The 23772-nt window shown below is 46.7% G+C and overlaps 1 protein-coding gene across 1 annotated transcript; it reads left to right on the top strand.

Moving 5' to 3' along the window:
* Nucleotides 1-8523: 8523 nt before the first annotated feature.
* Nucleotides 8524-23504, top strand: Nqo1 (NAD(P)H dehydrogenase, quinone 1). The gene is made up of 6 exons (NM_008706.5): nt 8524-8663; nt 18717-18881; nt 18958-19088; nt 19494-19607; nt 20583-20684; nt 22605-23504. Exons 1-6 carry the CDS (start codon nt 8657-8659, stop codon nt 22908-22910), a joined length of 825 nt encoding a protein of 274 aa, NP_032732.3. The 5' UTR covers nt 8524-8656; the 3' UTR covers nt 22911-23504.
* Nucleotides 23505-23772: the final 268 nt, after the last annotated feature.

Here is a 23772-nt window from a genome sequence, read left to right as displayed (position 1 = left end):
AAATTTTTTTAAAGTCAAATATACCTGGGTTGCAGAGGAAAAATTGGAATTTCTTAAATACAAGGTAGATAAGGATTTGCCTGCTTTTAAAAGATGATGTGGGAAGAATGGGGAAAGATAGTGACCACTGCCACCTGCAGTTCACTTGTGGAGTTGCAGCAAAGTTCAACTCCTTTAAGGGTTGAAGTCCTTCCAGGCAAGGTCCTGGTTTTTCAGTGAGGGTCAAAGGCAGGGCGCTCCACCTACCTCACTTTCCTGTCTCGGGTCTTGTTTCCCAGAATGAAAGGTAGAAGCTGAAGAGCCATGAATTTGAGCGTTTGACATGAGTGCTGGCATACAGTTCTCCAGTGCTTACCAGTGACAGGCCTACTCCACAGAAGAGCAGGGAAGCACTAGTGTCAGCTTGCAGGAGGGACATGGCACAGAGACAAGGCTCCCGCACACAGGACGTGTAAGATCACAGAGCACCGTCCCAATGGGCAGTGAGGTGAACGCCTGGAGCAAGGCTTTCACTCTGGACTTGTGAAAATCTCTGTTTTTCTTTCTGATCTTTTTGTCTATGTCTCAAGTTGTATTGCTGGTAAATGTTGTTATGGTTTGGTTGAAAAATATCCCTCAGAGCCTGCTGTGTTTGAACCCTCGATCCCCAGCTAGTTTGAGAGACAGGGTCCTGCGGGAAGGAATGAGTTGCTGGAGCGACGGTTCTTGAGCTCTCTGGCCTTGTTGAACCTCCTTCTGAGTCTCTGCCTTCTGGACCACTGAGATGTGAGCAGGCAGCTACTGCAGAGCCAGCAGCCACCGTGCCTTCCCTATGACAATGGCTGTGTCCCCTCAAACCATGAGCCAATATAACCCTCCTCCCTCGAATTGTTTCTTTCCTGGCATTTGGTTGCAGTAAGGAGAAAAGTAATATAAGACTCCTGCGAATTAATGAACTGTTTCTCCTATAGAGAGAAGCCTAGACTCTGAGAAGCCAACAGCGCCCGCCCGCATTCGTCTCTTGTCCGTCTGTTCAAGTACGACCTTCATTTAAATGTACTTGGTGCTGGGGCTGTATCACGGCCTCCTGCGTGCTAAGCTGTGTTTTTTCACTGAGGCTCTTCAACCCAAGGTAAATTTCACTTCTGTGGTTTGCCCATCTACGGCACAACACTGTAATGGCTTACTATAGACTCCCAGAGCTTTAAGCCTCAGAAGAGACAAGAGTTTAGCAAGAGAATGGAGCTAGATAGGGTCCTAAGTATGAATTCAAGTCCCTGGATCAGTGTAACTCTAGGAAGAAGATCTCTGAAACAAGCCAGGCGGTAGTGGCATACACCTTTAATCCCCACACTTTGGAGGCAGAGACAGCAGGCAGATCTCTTGTGGGTTCAATACCAGGTTGGTCTTCAGACTAAGTCAGGGATACATAGAGAAACCCTGTCTTGAAAAACAACAAAAAAGAACTCTGAGGCTCAGCTTTTCTCCTGCCGAACAGGAGTCTCATACTTCACAGTACTGCTGTGAGGTTTGGGATTTTAGGACAGCGGTCCTGCAAGCTGAGAAATACTAACCTGCCGAATGTGCTGGGGTATGTACACCTTTAATCCCAGTGCTAAGGAGGCAGAAACAGGCAGATCTCTGGTTTCTAGGCCTTGTCTGGTCTTCATATGTAAGTTTCAGGTAGCCAGGGCTACATAGTGAGACGCTGTCTCAGAAGAAACGAAACTACTAAACAAACATTAATGAACATCGCTGTATTGTAAAGGTTCACTTCCTGCCAAAGGATTAGAGCCACCTTATTTCATGTGTAAAATGCAGACCAAGCTCCTGGACCGTGTTCTCTCCTTGTTTGAGCCTTGGCTTTGCCACAGAATGCCTGTCTTACTTTATGATTTCCTTAGTAATTAATTCATGAGGGATAACTGAGCCTGGTGACACAGGCGGGTAGTCCCAGCTCATGGGGGCTGAGGCTGAAGACAGGTGCAGGCCTGTCTGGTCAACAGTTCCAGCCAGGCTAGAGGTGAGAGCTCAACAAACGGTTATTGTTTGGGGGTTTTTGTTTTGTTCTCTCTCTCTCTCTTTTTTTTTTAAATTTATTTATTTTATATATAGAAGCACACTGTCGCTGTCTTCAGACACACCAGAAGAGGGCATCAGATCCCATTACAGATGGTTGTGAGCCACCATGTGGTTGCTGGGAATTGAACTCAGGACCTCTGGAAGAGCAGCCAGTGCTCTTAACCGCTGAACCATCTCTCCAGCTCTTGTTTTGTTTTTCAAGACAGGGTTTCTCTGTGACTCTGGCTGTCCTGGAACTTGTTCTGTAGATCAGGCTGACCTCAAACACGCAAAGATCTGTCTACCTCTTCCTCTGCCTCCTGAGTGCTGGGACTAAAGATGTGCACCACCACCACCACCACCACCGGGCTCAAAAAGCTTTTTTTTTTTTAAAAAAGGCTAGGGTTTTACCTCAGTGGTAAGAGCACTTGCTAAGTTCACATGAGGCCCTGAAATACGGGGTTCAGTACTGCAAAAATAAGTAAAAGTAAGTCTATAAAAGCTAGCCAAGTGTGTGGTGCATGCCTGTGACCCCAGCATGAGGGAGATGGGGGCAAAGATCGGGGGCAGGTGAGATGGCTTGATGGGTGAACAGAGGGTGGCCAAGTCTGATAGCCTGAGTTTGGCCCCTGAGATGCTCATGGCTGAAGGAGAGAAACAGCTCCCTTAAGTTGGTCTCTGACTTCCACTCATGCACTATGGAAGGAAATATGGAGTGTGTGTGTGTGTGTGTGTGTGTGTGTTTAATTTAAAGAGAAACCAGGACTTTGAAGCCAGACTTGAGAATAGCATGGGGAGGGGAACTAGAAAGGCTATTCAATAGTAAAGTGTTTGCTTTATATGTTCAAGGCTCTAGGTTCATTCCTTACAAGAATGAATGAATGAATGACCAAAAGAGAAAGAAAGAAAGAGAGAAAGAGAAGAAAGAAGAAAGAGAAAGAAAGAGAGAGAGAGAGAGAGAGAGAGAGGAAGGAAGGAAGGAAGGAAGGAAGGAAGGAAGGAAGGAAGGAAGGAAGAAAGAAAAATGGGTGACTTGCTTGGGAAGGTTGGGGCAGGAGGTCAGCCTAGGCTACACAAGATTGAGCTATGTAAGACCATATCTCAAAAAAAAAAAAAAAAAAAAAAGCCCCAAAACCCTAAATAGAAGCCAGGCATGATGGTGCGTGCCTGTGAAGCCAGCACACAGGGATGGAAAGAGATCCAGAGCTGAAATGGCTAGTGCTTCTACACATAGTGTTCTTGCCCCAGGCCAAAGCTTCTTATTCAAGAAGACTCTTCTGCAAGCTGAATCACTGAAGATGTAATTCTGGGAGCTGTGGTGGGTGCTGAGGAGGCCCGCACATTGTCTTGCTTTGCTCTCCAGTGCCGGGGGCAGGATGAGGCTAATGTGAACTCCCTGATATGGAGCAAATTGCCTCGATCTGGTGAGGTTTCAGTAAATGCTTGAGGCTCAGTGCAGGAGTCAGACCAGTCAGAGGGCATAAAAAGCCCCCACATGCATGTACACACACACACACACACACACACACACACACACACACACACACACACACCACATACACCTTTTCTCATATGTGCATACATACACCTTTTCTTTGCTAACAGTTGAGTTCTCCTTCCCTGGAGGTTTTCTCCTGGTGAATGTACAAACAGCCCTCCTCCATGAAGAACAGCACTAACGACCTCGCCTTCTGTGAGATGCAACCAAAATTTAATTTGCTACACGGGAATAAAAAGTCCTTTGTCCTTTAGGAAGGCCATTTGAGTTGAGCTATTGTTATAAGCTAAATAGAGAGTACCTTGCTGGGTGTGGCTGCACAGCCCGGATTCCCAGGTCTTAGGAGCAGAGAAAGAAGGGTTTGCAAGTTTGAGACTAGCCCAGGCTACATATTGTCAAAAAGCCAGCATCCCCTCAGGAACTTGTGGTGCTAATTCCCACCTCTCAGATAGCCATTCTAGTTTCTAGCAAAAGGGACATATGGCTCTCCCATTAACATGGGCCTGTGGTGCCTAGCAACATATCAAGGTCTACACTGGCCTCCAGACTCCCTTAATCTCTACTCACAAGTGCTTGCTATACACTTTAAAGTTCCCAATCCAGCTCACAGGCTCCCTGCCTTTTAGGCTCCTATTCCATAGAACCCTGGACAATTTTCCTCACTCGGCTTTCCCTAGAGACAGCCTCTGGTGGTTTGGAATAAACAGTTTGCCTCTACCACCCACTGAGCAGTGATTTCAGCTTCTTTCTCAAGGCCCTCCTATTCATCAATGCCCTGATTCAGGCATACAGAACAGCAAACTTCCAACAAGACAGAGAATGCAATAGAGCCGTTGTGTCCTACGCTGTAGTGGTGGTGGAGATAGGGAGAAGACAGTAGAGAAGATAGGACTTAGAGTAAAAAATGTCTCTCTCCTGAGACTGGGGCCTTGCTTCCCCGCAAGGGTATGGCTGGCACTCCCAGGAACCCCTGAGGACAACAGATACCCAAGTCCCCAGACAGACCTGAGAATGGCTGTGAGCAGTGTGCTAGGTCCATCACCACTGCTCAGGGAAACACTAGTGACTTTGGGGACTTCTTGTGCTGAAGAGCTGGACCACATCTGGACACGCGTAATAGCAGTGACTAACGAGGCTGTTAGAGCTTCCACCAGGAGGAGGAGGACTCCTGGGATTCAACTACCCGACTTTTTATTTCTAATAGTGACAACATGAACAACATCACAGCTCCTGGCTCTGCTTTTTCCCTCAGTGTGGGGGAGGGGCCCTGAGCACACCATTTAGCCCACAAGCAATGACCACCACATACAGAGCCCTGGAACGAAGGTCTGTTTCATACCAGACCATGGGAATTCTATAGCCATGTAATGACCACAAACAGAAACATGACAGAAACGTAAAGACAGTACAGTGTCAGTCCATGTCTCCGATGTCCTGGCTAGTCTTATGTCAACTTGACACAAGCTAGAGTCATCTGAAGAGGGACCCGCAACTGAGAACTGCTCCTCTGTATGATCCAACTGTAGGGCATTTCCTGAATTAGTGATTGATGGGGTTGGACCCAGACCATTGTGGGAGGTGCCATCCCTGGGCTAGATTCTATAAGAAAGCAGATTGGGGCTAGAGAGAAAGAGGTAGGCATGTCTCTGTGAGTTCAAGACCAGCCTAGTCTACATATCTGGTTCCAGGACAGCCAGGGCTACACAGAGAAACCCCAACTCAAGAAAAAACAATTCCTGAAAGGAAGCTATCTGGCTAGGAACAGAAAACAAAACAAAAAACAAAAAACTCCTGGAAGAAACCTGTCTGCAGACTGATGGACCAATTGGAATTCCAGTACTGTGGAGAAACTGAGATTTCATACGTTCAGAGGCTAATTATCTAGTTTTAGCTTTCTGGAGCTAACACCTTGTGATAATAAATAAAAAACTCACAGAAGATATAACTTAGCAGAATATTAGCCTCTGTGCCTGTTGGCCTACAGGGCAGGGCCCTCAGAAGAGGAGGGGAGGAGTTGCTGAGGGGAGGGAGTCAATCAATGGTCAGGGTAGTCTTGCAGCTCTGACTGGCAACGAGGTACTTGTTATTTATACAGGTTTCACAGAACAAAGACAGTCTAATGATTATGCAAGAAGTACAGATTGTGTGTCTGACTTTTCGTTACAAGTTCAGACACAATTAGAAAATACAAATGCACAGATTTTATTTTTATTGTTAGCTCTATAACTGCAATGTCAAGAATCTTAAAGACTGTCTCCTCCAAAGCAAACACATTATATGGCAGCCTGCTTTTAGGGTGGCAGTGTTTGCAGTCTGAAAGCACTTCAGACAAACAGAAGATATCTGAACTGGTCTTTCTATGAATAGCAAACATTAATACCTAACTTATTACATGTTTCCTCATCTGTGCTATACAGTAGAGAACGTGTAGTCAATCTCCCTTATTTTCCGAGTGCTATTCCTCCAGGGGTATGCCCTGTATGACTCGCTATCTTACATTTTCAGTAATCTCTAAGCATATTGTAAAAGAAGGCCTTGAATCTGTCCCCTTTTCTCCTGGCCAGTCAGAGTTTGTCGGTTGTCTCTGTTTACCCTGCACTAATCAGACTGTTTGAGTTTATTCAGGGGTAGACACCCCAAGAAGATTCCTGGAGTAATGGCTTCATCTAGTTACGTGTTTATCTGAGCTTAATGATCTCCAGGCCATGAGGGAGACATCCAAACAGTGGCCAGATAAAGCTCATTTTAGGCTTTTCCTAAAAAGACTCAGACATACTTTTCCTTGGAAAAAGACTTAAAAATGACTCATAATGCAGAAAGCTCCCAAAACAAAACACACAGAGACCAAAACCTAAAAGCGAGAGACAGACAGAAGGACAGCGATTGCCGCATTCGTTCGGCTCAGCTTGGCTGGAACTGTGTCAAACAGGCGAGCTGACTCTGTGACTCTTCTGTTTCCAGTGACTATGGCAGTGTCACTTCTGCCAATCCAAGAGCTGAGAGTGTCATCAGATAGCATCTTGGACCATAAACCCCACCCCCCCATCTCGATGTACCCACCTCTCCAGTGTACCCACCTCTCCAGGGTTCCCACCAACGTACTTTAAAGTCGCCTTAACTTATTACTTTGTTCTGTAAATTGTAAAAATCTTGTGAGGCTGCACCCACATTGGAACATAAAATTTGGGGTACCCTATATTGGTGTTCCCAGGCCGTGGCCACTCAAAATGGCTCCGGAATAAACTGTGGTTTTTATGTTGGTATTTCTTTACAGCTGAGAGATGACCCTCAGGCACAAACTGTAAGGAAACACCAGAAAACCCAATGTTGAACATTGTAGTGTGGTGTGTTTGGTATTTGTCTGATGCTGAGACAGAAGCAGCCTGTGGAAACTACTTTAGCACGTTGTTTGAGAGGAGAGTCTGACATCGCAGACGAAGCTGCCTGGTCACACAGCATCCAGTGAGAAAGCAGATAGCCTTTCCTGATGAAGCTATATCCCCAGCTCCTATTTTTGATTTTTGAAATGAGGTCTCACGTATCTTCAACTGTAGTAGTTAAGCAAGGCCAAGCCTTCAAGGGTCAAGGGTCCCTGTGTTAAGAAACCTTCAGGGTATCCTTTTATTTCCAGATAAAGCTTTGTGGTGCAAACTGGGCATGTGCAGGAATGTACCCTCCCCAAAGTACCTCCCCCATAGGAACAAGAATCTGCCTCCCTAATAAGTTCTCACCTTTTCTTTGTTTGGGAAGTGCGTTGCTTTAAAAATTGTCCTTGGTCTCTTTGCCTGCTGCAGCTGATATTTCTTTCTTCCCTCTTATAGCCCATTGTGTTACTTCGGCTTTGCCCTAACCGGAATGAGACTCCACTGAGATCCATCACAAGGGCTGTCACTAGCCTGTCACCACAGGAGACTGCACGTGTGTCTTTCCCTCACTGTCAGAATTTATCAGATAACAGGAAAGTTGAGCTCTTTTAATGATGGCAATCTGTTATAATGTCTACCCTACTTTGGGAGCTTGACCAAGGCACACACATACATGTAGGGTCTTTATTCCAACCCTTTTTCTTTCTTTCTCTGTTTTTGAGACAGGGTCTCACCTATGTAGCCCTGGCTGTTGTTCTAGCACTAGCTATGTGGACCAGTCTGGCCTTAAACTCAGAGATCTGCCTGCTTCTGGCACCCAAGTGATGGGATTAAAAGCATGTACTAGTCGTGGTGGCGCACTCCTTTAATCCCAGCACTTGGGAGGCAGAGGCAGGTGGATTTCTGAGTTCGAGGCCAGCCTGGTCTACAGAGTGAGTTCCAGGACAGCCAGGGCTACACAGAGAAACACTTCCCTGTGGCTGCTGTCTCCTGCCAGCTTTGCTCTGGCTTCCTAGAGAGTCGCACAGATGAGTTCCCCGTTACCTGGTCACCGGGGGCAAAGTTGAGGAGACCCAAGTGTGTATACCCAGGGAGCAGTTTTTGCAGTTTCTAAGAGCAGAACGCAGCACGAATTCATTTCACACGAGGACAAGTCTCTCTGAACTTTCAGTCTAGAGTCACAGTGAGTCGGCAAAATTTGAGCCCATCCGTTTTGCTGCCCCACCCTTCCCCTAGCGTGCAAAGGTGACTTCCCACGGCTGAGTGAGGACTAATCTACACAGGCTGATTATGTAGGCAGGTCCCACGAAGCTCGAAAAATTCTGTTGGAAATTTCCATTTTGTACCCAGGAGGTCTTGGGACAGGGAGCAGATGAATTTATTCAATATGTCCCCATATCCTCAAATTCTCTCTCACTCCCTTGCTCCCGGGGAACCCTTTTGACTTCCATATACAGGAGTCCTAGTCCAGCCCCAAACTGCTTCTCCCTGCCAAAAACTTGGTATCTTCCCAAGATGCCTCTGGGTTCTGGAGTCCAGCCCCGCCCTCGCTGGCTGCTCTGCACAGTGGGCTGGGCGGGCATAAGCAGGATATAAAGCCTTCGCTCAGCCCATACCCCAAGGCTCAGCTCTTACTAGCCTAGCCTGTAGCCAGCCCTAAGGATCTCTCCGAAGAGCTTTAGGGTCGTCTTGGCAACCAGCTGCTCAGCCAATCAGCGTTCGGTATTACGATCCTCCCTCAACATCTGGAGCCATGGCGGGTGAGTGTGGCGCCAACTCCAGTCTGATTTACTCTGAGGAGGATGTAGGGGCTGGCTGTGAGTTTTGTTCCTTGCCTCAAAGAGGAAAAGTGAGGTGGTTAGGAACCTGGATGAGCCTCGGTTAGTCTCTGGAAGGAGAACTTCTTCTCAGAACCAGCGATGCAGATTATTCTGCAGCCCAAGTTCACCCGTGGGCAACTCTAGCATTGCCCCTTCTACACCGTTCCTTAACAGAGCTGCCACTCCCTGTACCGCGTTTGGACTATTTAGAAAAAGGGTAACATGTGTCCTAGGTTGGCCTTAAAGCTGCTGTATAGTGAAGGATAGCCTTGAACTTGGGGTCTTATTGCCTCCACTGCCTAAGTGCCAGGATTCTAAGTGCATATCACCACGCCTGATTTCTACGGCTCTGGGAATTGAATTGAAACCAGGACTTCCTGCATACTAGACAAACTCTCTACCACCTGAGCTCTGTGCACATCCCCAACCTAGGCCAGATAGTATTTAACCATTTGGAAATACGTTGCTAACATTTAGAAATGCAAGCAGGCAATTTACAGGGACCACTGCTGGGCTTGGTGGCACCCTGGAGGCAAAGGCAGGCAAATTTCTTTTAAGTTCCAAGGTAGCCTGGTCTATAGATCCAGTTTCGGGACAGTCAGAGCTACATAATGAAGAGAGACTGTCTCAAACAAACTAACAAACCAAACCGCAGATTTTTAAAAGGGGTATCACCACTTTGTGAAACAAAACGGGAAGATGTGGAGATGGGTACAGGGAGCGTAGCTGAGAAGGAGTGTAACAGAATCGGAGCCTAATTCCAGTCTACCTGGCTCTGGAAAGTTTCTACTGTGACCCTGGAGCAGGAAATCCGATTTGTTAATTGGTCCATTTTTGTGACAGTCTCCTCACTTTGCCATCAGCCCAGGGGAAGGCAGGGGAGAGTCCTTGGCAGTTACCACCACATTATTGTCTAGTGTTTGACTGGCATCTACTGCGTTCTTGGCCAAGTAGCCTCCAGGGCTAAGTACTTCCCAACAGGGCCTGGCTCTGAGTTCTGGGCAGCAATTAGGTTTAGGTGTTTCCTCTGTTGGGGCGGGACTTAACTTTTTGGAGTTCCTTTCCCTTTAAAACTATTTCAGACTCTGCAAATGCACTCAGGATCTCGCCTTGCTAAAAGCACAGAGGGAGGGAAGGATGCTTCTGCCGTTGTACAGGGTCATCCCAGTGTTCTCTAAGCTCTGCGATGAGTTGCTGGGAGAGCCAGCGAGGGAGGGTTTTCAACAGCTGGTAAGGCTGTGTCTGCTTCGGTCTCCATTTATGCATGAGGGATAAATGTTCCAAGCCCCCTCCACTGCAGCCGCAGACAGCACAGAGCACAAGCATTATCATATTTATCTTACACTCCCACACTTGTGTTCGGTTCAGTTCAGTGTTTGTTTATTCATCCATCCGTTCATCCACTCATTCATTATGGCCAGACTAGCTTCAAACTCGATTTGGTCTAGGCTGACCTTGAACACCTGAACCTCCTGCCTCTGCGCCCCAGTGCAGGTGTGTGTCCAGGCCAGGCTAAATTTAATTTACAAATTAGAGTAGAAGATTGACAAAATAAAAAGTAAAACAGAAAAATGACGCCCATAGGCTGTAATACTGGCAACCTAGTCTGCTCTCTGTTGCTGCGAGGAAACGCCGACCAAAAGCAAGCGGAGAAGGAAAGGGTGGGTTTCAGCTGACAGTTCCGGGTCCTAGTTCGTCACCAAGGGAAATGGAGGCAGGAGCCTGGAGGTGGGAACTGAAGCAGGAGAACTCTGCTTACTGACTTGCTCTCTGTGACCTTTTCAACCTGTTCTCTCACACAACCCAGTGAGTGGCACCTGCCCAAGGGTGACACCAATCACAGGGAGCTGACCCTCCCCAAATCAATCACTAATCAAGAAAATGCCACCCACTACAGGCCACTGTCTGATGGAGGCCACTATGGGCCAGTCTGATGGAGGCCACTGTCTGATGGAGGCCACTATGGGCCAGTCTGATGGAGGTCTCCCCTGACATTCCCTGCAGAGGGCTGGGAAGCACTGAAGCTTTCAGGTGGGGGTGGGGGAGGGAGGCTGAAAGCAAGACTGGGCTGGATACTGGAGTGAGGTTTGTTTCCAGGGGACGGTCCAGATAACTTCAGCTACCCAAATTTAGAGTCAGGGTTGCCAAGAATGTTATTGGATAAAGGGACCTGCTACCAGGCAGGCTTGATGAGCTGGGTTCCCTCCTTAGGACCCACATGGAAAGAGAGAACCAACTCCAACTCCTGCAAGTTCTGCCTAAGACACACACACACACACACACACACACACACACACACACACTGAAAAAATAAATAATGTAATTTAAAAGCACTCGGGAGGTAGAGGCAGATGGGTCTTTATAAGTTTGAGTCCAGCCTTTTGTATGTAACAAACTCCAGGGCAACCAAGGCCACACAATGAAACCTTGTCTCAGAAAAACTAACAAAAGAAAACCCACAACAAAACAAACAAACAATATCAGGGTGGAGAGATCGCTCATTGGTTAAGCACACAGGCTGCTCTTGTAGAAAGTCTGGGCTTGCTCCCCAGTGTTCACATGGGAGCCAAAACTTTTTGTAATTTCAGTCCTTCTGAGGGTACCAGGCATGTATCTGTTACACAGGCATATGTGCAAACAAAACACCCATACCTGTAAAATAAGTATATTCTAAAATTTAAAAATTGTTTCTTCTCTCTCTCCCTTCCTCCTTTTTTTTTTGAGACAGGGTCTTTCTTTTTTTTTTTTAATTATTTATTTATTATATGTAAGTACACTGTAGCTCTCTTCAGACACACCAGAAGAGGGCGTCAGATCCCATTACAGATGGTTGTGAGCCATCATGTGGTTGCTGGGATTTGAACTCAGGACCTCTGGAAGAGCAGTCAGTGCTCTTAACCTCTGAGCCATCTCTCCAGCCACAACAAGGTCTTTCTACATAGCCCTGGCTGTCCTGAAACTCACTATGTAGACCAGGCTGGCCTTGAATTCACAGAGATCTGTCTCAGCCTCCCCAGTGCTAAGATTAAAGGCTTCCTCCACCACCACACTTGGTCTATTTTAATTTCAATAAAAAATGACTTTTTGTGAAGTTTAGGCTCCACAGTAATGAAGCCCAGGTCTCCAGCCCCTACGGTATGTAATAGGTGCCCAGTTAACAATCTGGTACAGCTGGGAGCTTGGTGTCTGATGACCTGAGCATTTCAGGGGTTAAATGGAGTGGAAATCAGGCACAGGTGCGTGTGGGGGCGGGGAGGGGGAGCAAGTTCTCCTCCGTTTCAGGATTCATGGAACAACGAACAACCCATCTGTTTCTTGGCAGCCCATCAGAGCAGGGAACAAGAGGCACTGACAAGATCACGCTGGGGCTGCGGGGCTGGCTCGGTTGTAGAGAGCATGAGACTCCAGATTCAAACCTCAGCATAAAACAGAAAGCAGGGGCGGACCCACTAGATGGGGAGATGCAAGGCAGAGCAGAAGCTGGTGTTGGCTAGGGTGCTAACAGGGCTTCCTGGTGTGTTTCCAAACTCATCCCCAAACAAACACTAAGGTCTTTCATTACCTCGGAGGTTATTTCTGTTTATGGAATAATTCAAGTGAAACCTGGGGGCTGGAATGCTTATAGAGTTAAGAGCATTTGCTGCATAATCCTGAGGGCCAGACTTCAGCTCCAGGGACCAGAGTGCAAGACCAGGCAGGGCACCCGACAGATAACTGTAACTTCAGCTCCAGGGTCCAACCTCTTCTTTGGCCTCCAGAGGTAACACCCACATCAACAGATAAATAAAAATAAATCCTTAAAAAATAGTTATTTAACACAAGAAACTCTATACCCACAGCACCCACAGGTTCCTTTTGTAACCTAGTCAACTGTCCCTGACCATTCTACTGATTTTCTAGGAAGATCATTTTATTTTCATGTTGGTGGTCAATTAAATATGCCACCATTGTCAGGTGGTGGTGGTGATGCACATCTTTAAACCCAGCGCTGGGGAGGTGGAGACAGAGGCAGCCAGCCTGTGTTCCAGGAAAACCAGGGCTACACAGAGAAATTCTGGGGTTTTTTTGGGGGGGAGGGGGCAGCATCACTAGACACTAATTTCTCACGAACTCAGAATGCATTCTTTATTCTTCTTGCTCATCCCTTCCTTCCATTTCAATTTTATTTTAAAAATGTATTTGTTATTATTAGAGTGGTGTGTACTGTGTATGTGTGTGCCTGTATGTGTGTGTATGCCTGTGTGTATGTGTGTCTGTGTGCCTGTGTGTGTGCCTATATGTGTGTATGTTTGTGTGCCTTTGTGTACCTGTGTGCATGTGTGTGCCTATATCTGTGTGTTTGAATGTGTGTGCGTCTGTGTGTATGCCTGTGTGTGTGCCTGTGTGTGTACCTGTGTATATGTGTGTGCCTGTATCTGAGTGTGCCTGTGTGTGTACCTGTGTCTGTGTGTGTGCCTGTGAACCTGTGTGCATGTGTGTGCCTTTATCAGTGTGTGTGTGTGCCTGTATGTGTTTGTGTGCCTGTGAACCTGTGTGCATGTGTGTGCCTTTATCAGTGTGTGTGTGTGTGCCTGTATGTGTTTGTGTGCCTGTGAACCTGTGTGCATGTGTGTGTGCCTTTATCAGTGTGTGTGTGCCTATGTGTGTTTGTTTGCCTGTGAACCTGTGTGCATGTGTGTGTACCTGTGTGCTTGTGTGTGTACCTGAGTGCCTGTGTGTACCTGTGTGTGTACCTGTGTGCATGTGTGGGCCTGTATCTGTGTGCATGTGTGTGTGCGCGTGCATGTGTATGTGTGTAAGTGGCACAGCATTTATGTGAAGGCCTGAGGACAACCCTGGCCACTGTTTTTCACACCCTTACGTGGGGTCTGAGCATCAGTTTGGGTCTCTGCAGATCTGTCAGGAGACCTGGGATTGAAAGCCTCAAAGAATGGGTTGGACTACAGTCTCATGCTGGAGAAAACCTTACTTCAGGTTCAGTGCGCATTTACACAAGTACAGAACACAGAAAGCCGTGATCCAAGGAAGGGGGAGTTTAGAAAAACCTAATCAGAATCACGTGTAAAAATAAACGCCAGTAAGCAGGTTCTAACCGGTAGCAGAGCAGCCCTTCCCAGAGCTTTCTCAGGACAGAGCACTTTAAGCACAATTACCTGGCACATGCTATGGATTATATCTGGGAAACCAGATTCGGGGTCAGTCTAAAGACAACTCCCGGCAAATCCTTTCAACCACGTGGGATTCTATAGCTCGGTTACAACGTCCAACAAGAATAAACACGTCTTATAAACTGAATGTAAGCGTCTGTCACAGGGAGGCAGGAAATCACATCCAAGAATAGTCCAGGGAACAAAATGCACCTGAGGTAAAAGGCCCCCTGCCTCTCCCTGGAGCCTCCCTCACCTCACGGCTCCCCACAGCGCTGGTCACCATGGTCACACACACATGGGCTTGAGGCTTTGACATCTTTACCTCCTTTCCAGTTTTTTTTGTTTTGTTTTGTTTTGTTTTGTTTTGTTTTTAAATTGGGAAGCTGCTGTCAGGTGGGCGAGTTCACAGGCCCGAGGACCAAGGCCAGGGAAGTCACCATGGGGGAGGGAGGAGTAGGGGAGGGAGAGAGAAAGAGGGTCATCCAAAAGGGAAGGGGGATGAGGAGGAGGAGGAGGGGGAGGAGGACAAGGAGAGCCTCTTTCCATTTTTATTAGATCGTTTGCATAGCTGTGAGCAGAAGGAGTGCCAGAGCTTGTGGTAGAGGCTCCTCACCTCAAGGTAGGCAGGGAGAGAAGCCAACACCCGGATCTAATCTTTTTTGTTTGTTTGTTTTGTTTTTTGTTTTTGAGACAAGGTTTCTCTGTGTAACCCTGGTTGTCCTGGAACTCACTCTTTAGACCAGGCTGGCCTCAAACTCAGCAATCTGCCTGCCTCTGCCTCCCAAGTGCTGGGAGTGCCACCATGCCTGACACCCGGGTCTAATCTTAAGAAGCATCCTCCTAGGGACTCCATTGCTCCAGTCAGCCCCACCCTTCCTCCAGCCTCCAACCCCTGTTCCCCGAGTTCTGCCACCTTCTGAAGTACCACCACAGGCTGGGGACTAAGTTTCCAACCCTTGAGCTTGTAGGGACTGGTTTATTTCTATTTTTTATTTTTTAAGACAGGGTCTATTTTGCTCTTTGGGCTGGGCTAGAACCTATTGTCCTCCTGCTTCTCTGCCTCTCAAATGCTGAGATTATAGATATGAATGACTAGACCTAGTTGGGGGGGGGGGCATTCCACGTGCAAGCGATGAAGCCAGAGGCAAAGCACACAGAACGCAAGCTCAATCTAAGTGCACGGCTCGCCTCATTCATTGGCTTCTTTATTTATGGCTGTGGTGGACTCAGTGCTACAAGCAAGAGGCCCCGAGTTCAAATCCCTAGAACCCATGTTTTGTTTGTTTGTTTGTTTGTTTGTTTTTGTTTTTGTTTTCTTTAGAAAAGCCAGGTATGGCAGAGTGTAGGAAAACAGCGCCAGGAAAGTCCCTGGGCTTGCTGGCAGCCATTCTGGCTGACCTACTTGGAAACTGCCAGGCTAGATCATGTTTCAGTACTTTTTAATGGAAACAACGTGACCAAAAATCTGTCACAGGATTTTGAGACCATTAAAACAAGTTTAATGAGAAAAAAGAAAATAGATCATGTTTCAAACAGGGTGGAAGGAGCGTGAGGAGCGACATCCAAGGTTGTCCTCTGGCCTTCACATGGGCACACGTGTACTCCCACACCAGAATAAGCGCAGGCTCACACACACTGGAATGTAATCACTATGAGGGCATATTCAGAGGATCCTCTTAACTCAGTGGGAGAGTAAGGGGGTGGTTGGCGTGGGCACGGAGGTCCCAGCATTTGGGAGGTAGAGATAGGAGGATCAGGGGTTGAAGGCTATCCTCTACTACACGGTGAGTTTGCAACTAGCCTGGGCTATGTGAGACCCTTTTCTCACAGGGCACGAGGTGATTGGGTCAAAATGGCTCTGTCTTCTGTGGATTAGTGTGTGGAGAGATTGTTTTATAATGGGGGTGTGTTTTTGAAAAATATTTATTTATTCATTTATTATTTGTAAGTACACTGTAGCTGTCTTCAGACACTCCAGAAGAGGGCATCAGATTTCATTACGGATGGTTGTGAGCCACCATGTGGTTGCTGGGATTTGAACTCAGGACCTTTGGAAGAGCAGCTGGTGTTCTTAACTGCTGAGCCATCTCACCAGCCCCCATGGGGGATGTTTTAAGAGTCATTGTAGCTCTGTCTTGAATCTGCCTCTCTTGTCCTGTGTTACCCAAAACTGTCTTTGGATTCTTGAGTTCTCACCAGCAAGAAGGTCTTCTTCACTGGGTGCCACCCCTCCTCCTCTCAACTTCTAGTGCTGTGAACTAAAAAAAAAAAAAAAAAAAAAAAAAAAACAAAAAAAAAAACTTCTCTCTCTTTTTTTTTTTATAACCATCTAGCCTGTGGTATTCAGTTATAGCAACAGTAAGGATGGTAGTTTGAGTAAGAATGGCCCCCACAGGCTCATATATGTGAGTGCTTAGTTACAGGAATTGATCTATTAGAAGGATAAGGAGGCATGACCTTGTTGGAGGAAGTGTATCACTTTGGAGTAGGCTTTGAGGTTTCAAAAGCCCAAGCCAGGCCCTGTGTTGCCCTCTCTTTTTCTTCCTGTGGGTCAGGATGTAGCTCTCAGCTACCCCTCCACTGTTACTGAGTACCGCCATGACACCATGGTGATAATGGACTAACCCTCTGAAACTGTAGCAAGCCCACAGTTAGATTCTTTCTAAGAGTTACCTTGGTCTTGATATAGTGACTAAGACAGTAAGTAAACGAAGACAAATGGGTTCCAATCACCTGTTACTTATCACCTCTTCCCTTGTGATCGCTGGCTTCCGGGTTGCGGAAGCTTTGCTGGTTCATTCAGATAGAAAAGCTGAAATCAGAGGCAAGCTTTCTTAAACGCTACTAAGGATGGAGCCAAGAGCTAGGCAAGCATTCTACCAGGAGTTACAATATCAGCCTTAATCTTTTTCTTTAACTTTTTGGATGGGGGATTTGTTTAGGTTTTCCAAGGTCCCCTCTCCCCTGCAGCCTGTGCTTTGCTGAGGGTGTTTTTTTTTTTTTTTTCTCTCTGTGTCTGCTGTATGTATGCTTCCTCATGCCCAATATACACCTTTCTTCAACTGCAAAATAAAAAAATGAAAAATAAAAATAAAATTTTTGGACAGGATCTCCATATGAAGCCATGATTGGCCTCAAGCTCAGAGATCCACCTGCCTCTGCATCCCGAGTGTTGAGATTAAAAGCGTGTGCCATCACATCTGGCGTTTTGGGAAACTTTTTGTTTTTGTTTTTGTTTTGCTGTTTGAGACAGGGCTTCTCTGTGTAGCCCTGGCTCTTCTGGAACTCACTCTGTAGACCAGGCTGGCCTCAAATTCCCAGAGATTTGCCTGTCTCTGACTCCCAAATGCTGGGATTAAATGTGTGCGCCACCACCACCACCACCACCTCTACCACCACCACCACCACCACCACCACCACCACACCTAGGAAACTCTTTTGAGCGCTGACATGATGTTCAAAATATTTTGGTTTTATTTTGGAGCTTGCTTGTTGTGGATTAATTCAAATGCTACTTGTGTTAATTAGACTCCAAAAATTACCAGATCACATCTGCATGTAAGACGCTGAGGGTTCCTGCCCTCAGCTGGGTCTGAATGGCAAATAAAGTTGCCAACTGTAGACGGCTGGGCAGGGAGACCGAGGCAAGGGAACCCAGGGAAGAAGGATTTAGTACTGCCACGCTGGGGGAAGCGGAAGGATCAGACTTGAGAGGTACAGGGCAGAGAGACTGCCGACATGTAGGAGTTGGAGATTGTGGCCCAGGAGGACTGCAGGCCTGGGTAGGAGGCAGCCAGGAATAAAGGTTTTAGTAAGTAATAATCCAGGAATATGGGAGGGGAGAGTGTGCTACCAGCATGGAGGATTAAAATAGAAGGCTGGGGGTCAGGTGAGATGGCTCAGCGGTTAAGAGCACTGCTCTTCCAGAGGTCCTGAGTTCAAATACCAGCAACCACATGGTGACTCACAACCATCTGTAATGGGATCTGATGCCCTCTTCTGATGTGTCTAAGACAGCTAAAGTGTACTTACATATAATAAATAAATCGAGGCAGGTAGATTTCTGAGTTCGAGGCCAGCCTGGTCTACAGAGTGAGTTCCAGGACAGCCAGTGCTATACAGAGCCCTGTCTTGAAAAACAAACAAACAAACAAACAAACAAACAAAACCAAAAAATCTTTGGGCCTGAGCAAGCGGGGCGGGAGGGAGCAGAGGTCCTGAGTTGTTTAATTCCCAGTAACTACGTGGTGGCTCACAACCATCTGTACAGCTACAGTGTACTCATATATATATATAATAAATAACTATTTCTTTAAAATAGAAGGCTCTGTGTGTGTGTGTGTGTGTGTCTTTCATTTGAGAATCTAGAGCATTGAGGTAGCTAGTGAGGAACCCACATGGAGCCATTGCCAGAGAGGTAGAGCAGATTAATCAACTATAGCAATACCTCTAGACTTCAGATTTTTTTAAAAAATGTTTGATTACATTTAGAGAGAGAGAGAGAGAGAGAGAGAGAGAGAGAGAGAGAGAGAGAGAGAGAGAGAGAATGTTCTTTGTGGAGTTCAGGATAACTTCAGAAGTTGGTTCTCTTCTTCCACCAGGTGGGTCCTGGGGATCTAACTCAGGACACCCAACTTGGCAGGAAGTGCCCTTATCTGCTGAGCCATCTCAGCAGCCTCAACTGTAGATTTTCAGATGAAAGACATTTAGTTGATAATGCTAGCCACTGTTCCCTATGCTGAGAAACGAAGGTGGCAAACATGTCTGATCCCAAACACTTTAGATTAGGGATTCACCCGTCCTGTTTGGATTTTCTTTCCATGCCTCATGTATGTCTAAACAGCGAGAAGAGCCCTGATTGTACTGGCCCATTCAGAGAAGACATCATTCAACTACGCCATGAAGGAGGCTGCTGTAGAGGCTCTGAAGAAGAGAGGATGGGAGGTACTCGAATCTGACCTCTATGCTATGAACTTCAACCCCATCATTTCCAGAAATGACATCACAGGTAAGAACCGCCTCTCTCCATTGGTAGCGGACCCCTGTGGCTCAGCCTCAGTCCCATCGCTCTTGCTACCCAACAGGTGAGCTGAAGGACTCGAAGAACTTTCAGTATCCTTCCGAGTCATCTCTAGCATATAAGGAAGGACGCCTGAGCCCAGATATTGTGGCCGAACACAAGAAGCTGGAAGCTGCAGACCTGGTGATATTTCAGGTATCACAGGATGGAAATCTTAAGAAAGCGGAGTCTGGCCGGGCAGTGGTGGTGCACGCCTTTAATCCCAGCACTTGGGAGGCAGAGGCAGGTGGATTTCTGAGTTCAAGGCCAGCCTGGTCTACAGAGTGAGTTCCAGGACAGCCAGGGCTACACAGAGAAACCCTGTCTCGAAAAAACAAAAAACAAAAAAACAAGAAAAAAGAAAGAAAGAAAGTGTTGTCTGTGGTATTTGTCCTTATGGGCCTGGGGACCTCTGCATTCTTAGTGATGTCAGTCAGAGGGTGTGCAGCTGAGCTGATATATGCTTTGTGTATTTGTGTGTGCGGGGGGGGGGGGGGGAGCGGCGGGGAGAGAGAGAGAGAGAGAACAAACCGTGATCTGACTTCTTGGTCTGCCCCACAGTTCCCATTGCAGTGGTTTGGGGTGCCAGCCATTCTGAAAGGCTGGTTTGAGAGAGTGCTCGTAGCAGGATTTGCCTACACATATGCTGCCATGTACGACAACGGTCCTTTCCAGGTAGGTGAACCATTGGCCATCTCCTGAGTAGACACTGTCCCGAGAGTACAGATGGACTCTTAAGACCAGGGAGGATGCATTGTATAGCTCTTATAAATCAAATGACAGGATGGTTTGGACTTGTTCAGTTTTTTTTTTCTACATTTACCTATTTTATGTATGTATATGAGTGTTTTTTAGACAGGATGGTTTCTTCTGCTCAATTCTTTTTTATATTTACTTATTCTTTTATGTATATGGGGGCTTTGCCTGTTTATATGTCTGTGTACCACACGTGTGCAGTGACTGAGGCCATCCTCAGCTACTTAGTGAGTTTTAGGCTAGCCTGGGCTACATGAGATCCTGTCTGAATAAAATGTAAAACTGAAAAAAAAAATCTTTGTTTTTTGGAGGCCAAATAGTGACAAGAACTCTATCTTGTGACTTTTATTTTTAAATAGATTTTTAAGCATCCACTTATTCTTATTTTACGTACATTGGTGTTTTGCCTGCATGTATGTTTAAAATGAGGGTGTTAGATTCCCCTGGAACAGGCGTTATAGTTGTGAGCTGCCATCTGGGTGCTGGAAATTGTATCTGGGTCCTCTGGAGGAGCAGCCAGGGCTTATAACCACTGAGTCATCTCTCCAGCCTCGACTCTTTTTAAAAAAGTAAATTAATAAAAATTGACACAGGGTCTTATGATGAAGCCCTGGCTAGCTTGGAACTCACTCAAGAGAGACCCACCATACCCAGCTGTCTCCTGAAGTTTTGAGTGAGTTGATTTGTGCTGTAGTCACGGCTATCCACAACCACATGCTGGTCCCAGCCACAGTTGGAACATGTGCAGAGTCATGCTGAGGTGGCAGAGGACCTGAAGCCTGAAATAATAGCCCTGATGGGGTGGCTTCATTTGTCCTTCTCCCCGGGGGCCCCCTGTTCATTAACTCACTGGGACCCAGGAGAGGAGCGGGTGACACTTGTTTTCTCTTTCAGAATAAGAAGACCTTGCTTTCTATCACCACTGGGGGTAGCGGCTCCATGTACTCTCTTCAGGGTGTCCACGGGGACATGAACGTCATTCTCTGGCCGATTCAGGTAGCTCCTTCCAGAGGAGTTTGTTAGCCGAGCGTTCCTCAGAGTCCAAACCTCCAGACAGTAACTCAGAACTGACCCGAGGGGGGAGGAGAGCAGCCAGGGAACAGGGCAGCCACTCCTAAGTTTCCTTCAGGAGCTTGTGAGATGACCCTGGGCACATGGTCAAAGTCTCTTCTATGTGCACCAGGGCCTCAGCGTGTGCAGCCACAGCCTTGGCTCTTTCCAGTCTTCCTGGAATTGTATCTGTAACCCCAGAATATTTTAATAATTAAAAAAAATGTATGTGTGGGCATGCATGTGTGTGCTTGTATGTATGCGTGCGTTTGCACATGCATGTGTGTGCCTGTGCGATTGTGTGTGCGCGCGTGTGTATCAGAGGTCAACTTTTGGGAGCCGGCTCTCCCTTTATATCTTGTTGGTACCAGGATTTCCTTGGCTTTTGTAGTACTGTGTGGTCAAGGCTCACTGGCCTTCAACTTCTGTCTCTGCCTCCCATCTTGCCTCTTGGCATGCTGGGATTGCAGAGTCATGCTGCCGCATATATTGGATTTTCTGAGACAGGGTTTCCCTGTATATCTGTCCTGTAACTCACTCTGTAGACCAGGCTGGCTTCAAACTCAGAGATCCATCTGCCTCTGACTCGAGTGCTGGGATTAAAGGCATGCGCCACCACACCCAACTGCATTCACCTTTTTACATAGGTTCTGGGCTCTCTCTCCATCAGACTTATAAGGCTGGTATCTTGACTCTACTCGCTGAGCCATCTCTCCTGCTCTTTTATTGTTTGTTTGTTTGTTTGTTTGTTTGTTTGTGTTTTGGGTTTTCCAAGACAGGGTTTCTCTGTGTAGCCCTGGAACTCACACTGAAGACTAGGCTGGTGACGAACTCAGTGCGCCACCACTGCCCAGCAAGACCTTTTATTGTTTTAAGGTGGGAGGAGGTTCATATACAATCCCAAGGTAGACTTGAACTTGTGGCAGTTCTTTTGCCTCAACCTGTTGGGTGCTGGGTTTAAGGCGTGGACTGCCATATCTGGCTCCCCAGGACAAGAATCAGGTTCACCGAGCTTGTCTCTGAGGTGGGTTGGACGCTGAGGAGTATGTCCACTCAGGACCGGGGGTGCAGAGGAGAGCGAGCAAGATGGGTGCTGAAAAGACCATTTGTGCAAACTGAGTTCATCATGTGGAGAGGCAGACAAATGCGCATCCACATGCCCTCGCATGAGCCAGAGCCAAGGAGCAAACGCTCTCCCTAATGTAATACAATTTCCGGCTCTTTTTGGCAGAGGATCCAGGTTGGCACAGTTTCAAGGTTTTTACTCATTCAAGCTCTGCCAAGGAGTCTAGGGAGGGAGGGCAGAAGGTAAGAGAAAGACCCGTGTCAATTCCCAGGGGCACCTCAGATTGTACATTCTCCCATTGGCAAGCCCAACTCACCCTCTTAAAAGTTTTTTTTTTTTTAATTTAAGTTTTATTTTTTATGAGTTTTGCCTGCTGTTTGTCTGTGTACCGTGTGTATGCAATGTTCATGAAGGCCAGAAGAGTACATTGGATTCCCTGGAACAGCAGTTACAGATGGTTGTGAGCCACCACGTGGGTCCTCTTAGTCACCAATGCATCTCTCAAGCTGCAAGTTTTTTGTTTTGTTTTTGTTTTTAAGATTTCTATTTATTCATTTTATTGTTCTGGGTATGTATGCTACGTTTATGTGGGTGCCACAGAGGTCAGAAAAGATCATCCAATCCCTTAGAACTGGAGTGACAGGTGAGTCCCTCCATCTGGATGTTGGGAACCAAGCGGGGTACTCTGAAAGAGCAGAAAATCTCGAGCCAGCTCTCCACCCCGCAGATCAACTTCTGATGCCCGTTTACAGTACGGACTTAACTCCTGTGACTTACCGCTGTGTTCTGTTTCTCCTCAGAGTGGCATCCTGCGTTTCTGTGGCTTCCAGGTCTTAGAACCTCAACTGGTTTACAGCATTGGCCACACTCCACCAGATGCCCGCATGCAGATCCTGGAAGGATGGAAGAAACGTCTGGAAACCGTCTGGGAGGAGACCCCACTCTATTTTGCTCCAAGCAGCCTGTTTGACCTAAACTTTCAGGCAGGATTCTTAATGAAAAAGGAAGTTCAAGAGGAGCAGAAGAAGAACAAGTTTGGCCTCTCTGTGGGCCATCACCTGGGCAAGTCCATTCCAGCTGACAACCAGATCAAAGCTAGAAAATAAGGATTTTTTTCCTAACATATAGTTAGACGCAGCTTTCTTTTTCCCCAGCTTGTCTGACTTGCTTTCATTTTTTTCCTTTGCTCCACGAGGATGGGAAAAGGAGTAAGTTTGCTTCATGCTTTTTTTTTTTTTTTGATAGTTCTGCCATAACAACAAAATGAATGAAGTCAGATTAGGAGCCTCAGGGCAAGGTGCAGAAGCGAGCTGGAAATACTCTTCTAGGTCATTTATGCAATATTCGCCATTTTCTTCGGGCTAGTCCCAGTTAGATGGCATCCAGTCCTCCATCAAGATTCGTTGTCTATAATTACCTCTCTGTGGTTTAGGGCAGAAGGGAATTGCTCAAAGTAAACAATGGCCGAGGGACTAACTTGTTTAGCAGTTAGCAGTTAGCTAAAGCCTGTTTATGATACATCCTGGTTTCAATTACTGTGCAGTGACTGACATGGCGCCCAGGGGGTTGGCTCTCCAGCTCTTTTCTGTCTTGTACACAGCACACCCAGGTCCTGGGAAAGGAATTTTAAAACAGATCTCCGTCTCATTCTTTCTATTTCTTTTTTTTTTTAATCGAAATAAATGAATACATCACACATCAGATGGTGGCGCATGCCTTTAAGCCCTTTAATACTTAATAGCAATAGCCCCTTACTGACCTGGAGATGGCTCAGCAGCCAAGTGCACTTGTTGGCTCTTGCAGAAAACCTTCAGAAAGGCCAACCTCTTTTCTAACCCCAGTTCCGAGGGATCCAGTGCCCTCTTCTGGCTCCTGCAGCCACTGCATGCATAGATAAGTAAATATAAATAAATAAATAAATAAATAAGTAGATATAAATAAATAAATAATAAAGCGGTGTACATATAA

Source organism: Mus musculus, chromosome 8 (genome assembly GCF_000001635.26).
Source record: "Mus musculus strain C57BL/6J chromosome 8, GRCm38.p6 C57BL/6J".
Lineage (NCBI taxonomy): Eukaryota > Metazoa > Chordata > Mammalia > Rodentia > Muridae > Mus > Mus musculus.
The sequence above is the reverse complement of the archived record's forward strand: the minus strand, read 5'-3'. Positions and strand labels throughout refer to the sequence as shown.